The following is a 4,897-nucleotide window of genomic DNA, read 5'->3' as shown; positions in this document are numbered from 1 at the left end:
TGCAGTTTATATAGGCTAGGAAAACCCAGTTGAATGGAATTTACTTGTGGCAACTGACCCTTGACAATTATTATCGATTTCTAATCAGCACTGGCAAGTTGCAAGTGGCAAGTGGCAAATGGAAATGCCTTTTTGATGTACAAGACCACTTACATATATTATTGGTTCAAATTAATTAAAAGCATTAACTGTTTTTAACTTTTTAGTATTTGTATCAATTGAAGAAAGAAAAAGAAATATTAATTAGACTAGTTGTCCCAGCTAATTGGGAGTCACGTATAGTCCCCCTTTTAAGGCTTGCTATTGCTGGTAATTCTCAAGTGAGTTTCCTTATCAGAATAGACAGCCACTTTGGACAAGACGTACAATTAAGCTTCTTGCTATGTTGAGTCAGCCCAGCTAGATTCATTTTGGACATCAATTAATTAAGTATAAAAAAATGGATTGAAAGTTTGAAACTCTACACTAGTACTTCACAACTATACAGCAAATTCAGATCAACTGCAAATTAACAATATATATACACTTTGTATTAATTGGCTGGTAGGTTTGTCTAGTGATCTCTACCTAGAAGGCACTAGCTAGAGTGCTCAATCCCAAAGCTTATATTAATATACTAATATTTACACAATTAATTAACAAAAGAATTAATAGATATTAACTTAGATATTAATTCCCCGATAATTACGTACGAAGCCTTCAGGTTGTAGCGGTGCAATGCTTATCACAATGGTTTCTTGCACCGGCGGCGGTGGAGGGTCTGAGGAGCTGGCCATGGTGGCGAGCTGGGTGCTGTAGCCAACAATCTTCTGACACGTCTCGATGAGGTTGTGCCTACACTTAGGGCACGAGGAGTGTGAGCTGAGCCACTTGTCAATGCAGCGGACATGGAAGCCATGGTTGCACTTGGGGAGTAGACGCACGCGCTCGCCGGTGGCGAACTCCGAAAGACAGATGATGCACTCTGTGTCCATCCCCGGCTGCAGCTTCAACTCCGCCGAGTAGTTCACTGTTGGGAAAGTTTTGACGGCCTTACGCTTCACTCCAGTGTTGGCCAGCCGAGCCGATATTGCCGATGAGGAGTTGTTAACGTTGTCGCCTGATGATCTCGACGGCTCCGATGAGGCCGACACCAAGTTTGAGCACCTCAACGCGCACTTGATGATGGAGTTTAGACCCAGTGAGCAAATTAGTGCGCACAAGAGGACTGACAGGACCATTACCACATTTGCATCGAAGCTGTTGTCTCCCGCTGACGACGTCGTTGAGTCGTGCTGGGTGGTTGCCGAAGCCGGGGAGGTGGCGGTGCTCGGTGGTGCATAAAGAGGGTTGTGGAGGAGGAATCGCCTCGAGTTCATCAACTCTCCGAGAAACTCTTCAAGAAGAAGAGTAGAGGAAGTAGAGGCTGCAGCAGACATGGCTTTGTCAAGTTGTTGTGACTTGTGAGTAAATGGGTGTATAAGGGAGAGGGGCTTGTCCAATATATACTAAAAGTTAAAGCCTTAAAAAGAAAGGGCTGAAGGCACCGTTTTTAAAACTGTCACAAGTGCATTAATAAATTAATAAAAATATTTTTGGTAGTGTTTTTTTTTTTAAATAAATAAAATGGATTCTGAGTTATAAAAATATTTTTAAAGAGTATTTTATAAAAATTTGTATGTATTAGTGCTTCGAGTAAAAACACTTTCTAAGAAGCAGTATTAAATTAGGCCTTAATTTTTCTAGTTTTTTTTTAAATAATATTTTATTTACTCACTGTATTATATATTTGAGAATATTCCGAGGGTTTTAGCCCCCATTAGAGGGGTTTATTTTACTTGTAGATAATATGTTTTCAAACCATATGGATCCTCCACTCAGGGCCTCTTGTTTTTTAATGGGCTTTCCAATCAGTATGGGCCCCATCCCACTTTCAGCGCAAGTTGAGAATCCCACGTGGCACTTGGCTTTCATGCATCATATCTTCAAATGATATTTGGGACCCATTGGCACAAGAAAGGGGTAAAGATCAAGCAGATTCCCACCCAAGATGGCAAGCCAACTCATGCCAAGGTCGATCCGTATATATGTTTTTCATGTGTGATAACTGTTTAAGACTTTAAGGGCATGTTTGGTATATTATATTAGACTCTGAATAGAAATAAATAATTCATATCAATTATTTGACGTCAATTTATATTATTTAATTATCTGACTATATAAATTGGACTAGGCTTTTAATACTCTTTTTACCTGATTAACTAATACAACTCACATATCCGGAATTAGATAATACACGCTTAAATATAAAAGATTTGGAAAAACAAAAATACGCTTTTTACATGAAACCAACATACGCTCTTTCATCTTCTTCTCCCTAAGTAGGGTTCTTCTCTGCTATTTTTTTCACAACTTATTCTCTTCACTCTTCTCCAGATATCCATCTCTCACTCTCTCTCTCTCTATCTCTCTCATACTCTCTCCAATATGTTTCTTCTTGCTTCTTTTATGTTCTTCTCTCTTCATCTTCTCTTTCTTTATATATTTTCTCTTCTATGCATGGTGTCTGATTATCTCTTCTTATCATTTCTTTTAGATTTATTTAATAGATTTTGGTGGGAATTAGGTTATGATTTTTTTTTTTTTTTTAAGTTTTGCTTGAGCGGTGTTTTTCTTCAAATAGGGTTTTGTTTATCTTCTTTAGAGTTTTTCTTCAAAGTTGCATACTTGTACTTATGCATGGTGTCTGATAATCTCTTCTTATCATTTCTTTTAGATTTATTCAATAGATTTTTGTGGGAATTAGGTTATGATTTTTTTTTTAAAGTTTTGCTTGAGCGGTGTTTTTCTTCAAATAGGGTTTTGTTTATCTTCTTTAGAGTTTTTCTTCAAAGTTGCAGACTTGTACTTGTATGATTGTATTGTTAACAGGGGCTAGCGGAGTTGGTGGGTTTTGTTGTATTGTTCTCATTATACATGTATTCATGTGATGTTCTTTGTATTTTCCTAAACGTCCAATTAATACATGGTTATCTATATTGCTTTTACTAATTTTATTCCTTTATATTATGTCTAGATATGGATGAAAGAAAGATTGTGGCATACGTACTTTATTATTAGATTGTGGTTCTTGCATATTATGGCTTCGTGCATGATGTGGTTCATGAAAAACTACAATTTGGAACAAAGGCGCCATGAAAGGAATTAAAGCCATTAGAAGTCAAAGATTTTTTAGGAATGCAACTCGGTCAAATTATCTAGATAGCATTATAGGATTTGATAACATACAATGTGTGAACCAAATTAGGATGGATAGGAGAACTTTCCATTATTTATGTCAATTGCTCCGTGATGATGGGAGAGTGAAAACCAATGGTTTAGTAACCATAGAAGAGCAAGTTTTTACATACACTTGCACATCATGTGAAGAATCGTACTATGAGTAGTAGATTTAAGTGATATGGGGAGACTATTAATAGGTACTTCAATTCGATCTTGCATGGAGTGTTAAGACTACAAAGTGGACTTTTGAAGGTGCCGGAACCCATTCCGGATAATTGCACCGACAATAAATTGAGATGGTTTAAGGTATAGTAAAATTAAATTAAGATTGGTCAATTTAATTAACACATTTATATTTTGAGTTTGTAAGGTACCTTATTCTTTTAATTGCATAGAAATGCTTGGTGGCATTGGATGAGACTTACATTAGGGCTCGTGTCCCACCAAGATATCGAACACGGAAGAGGGAGGTTGAAACTAATGTATTGGGGGTTTGTAGTCGTGGCATGAAATTTATATTTTTTTTCCCTGGTTGGGAAGGATCTGCTTCTGATTCTAGGGTGTTACGAGATGCAATTAGTAGACCAACATGATTGAGAGTTCCCACAAGCAAAATTAGATTCTTGTGCTTGATTGTGGTAATATTAAGCTTGATTATCTTTTTGGTAAGGTAAATGATATTTGTTTAATTGTTAGGATGTTATTATCTTGTGGATGGTGGGTACACAAATGGTCAAGGATATATGGCTCTTTATAGGGGTACAAGATATCATCTATCAGAATGGAGGGATAGAAGGGCACCTAATAATCATGAAGAATATTTCAATATGAAGCATGTTGCTGCAAGAAATGTGATTGAACGGTGTTTTGGACTTCTTAAGATGCGTTGAGGTATCTTGAGAAGTCTAACATTTTTCCCAATTGAGACACAATGTAAAATCATTACAGCTTGCTGCCTATTACATAATCTTATTCGTGGTGAGATGGATGTTGATCCATTGGAGAATGAATTGAATGGTACTAAAAATGGGGAAACTACCCACGATGGTGATGTAATTGGCACTATTGAACCTTCAGATCAATGGACTGCAAGGAGGAATAATTTGGCTATGCAAATGTATGATGCGTGGAGTAGGAACATACATTAAGTTGTAGTTCACATAATTTATTTATATTTTCTTGTAGGTCGTTTGACAAAATTTGTTGTCTTTGGTTGTTTATCATTTGGACGTGGATGTGATTGTAATAGACTATTTGGATGTGCTTGTAAAAGACTATATGTTTTATCTTCCAATTTTTTTTCTTGTTTTTTTATATGCAAATTATATTGTCTATATTGGTTCTAGGAATGGAGGGTGGACAGTCTAGTCAATTAAAAGGAAGTAGAAGAGTGTGGAGAACACATGAGGAAGAAGCATTGTCAACCCTACTTGAGGATGTAGTCAGTCGTGGTCTACAATGTGATAATGGTTCCTTTAATTCTAGAACAATGAGCCAAATTGAAAAATCATTGGCTGAGAAATTGGGAAGGACCGATTTAAGGGCAGTCCCACATATTGAGTCAAAGATCAGATATTGGAAAAAATTTTATGGGATAATATTTGACATGATTAACAAAAGTGGTTTTGCTTGGAAT

At 36.6% G+C, this 4,897-nt stretch overlaps 1 protein-coding gene and 1 pseudogene across 1 annotated transcript; one reads left to right on the top strand and one right to left on the bottom strand.

Annotated features, from left to right (window-relative positions):
- Window positions 1-553: 553 nt before the first annotated feature.
- LOC147283830 (RING/U-box superfamily protein) lies at window positions 554-1,424 on the bottom strand. The gene has a single exon (XM_086244863.1). It carries the CDS (start codon window positions 1,416-1,418, stop codon window positions 663-665), a length of 756 nt encoding a protein of 251 aa, XP_086100989.1. The 5' UTR covers window positions 1,419-1,424; the 3' UTR covers window positions 554-662.
- A 1,815-nt stretch (window positions 1,425-3,239) lies between these two features.
- On the top strand, window positions 3,240-4,409 carry LOC147283829 (protein ANTAGONIST OF LIKE HETEROCHROMATIN PROTEIN 1-like; annotated as a pseudogene).
- Window positions 4,410-4,897: the final 488 nt, after the last annotated feature.

Source organism: Dryas octopetala, chromosome 5 (genome assembly GCF_963921425.1).
Source record: "Dryas octopetala chromosome 5, drDryOcto1.1, whole genome shotgun sequence".
NCBI classification, from domain to species: domain Eukaryota; kingdom Viridiplantae; phylum Streptophyta; class Magnoliopsida; order Rosales; family Rosaceae; genus Dryas; species Dryas octopetala.
Note: the sequence above shows the minus strand (reverse complement) of the source record. Positions and strands in the feature narration are given on the sequence as shown.

What these genes read in the sequence shown, in the direction of transcription:
- LOC147283830 (XM_086244863.1), bottom strand. Translation starts at nt 1,418, where the DNA reads ATGTCTGCTGCAGCCTCTACTTCCTCTACTCTTCTTCTTGAAGAGTTT.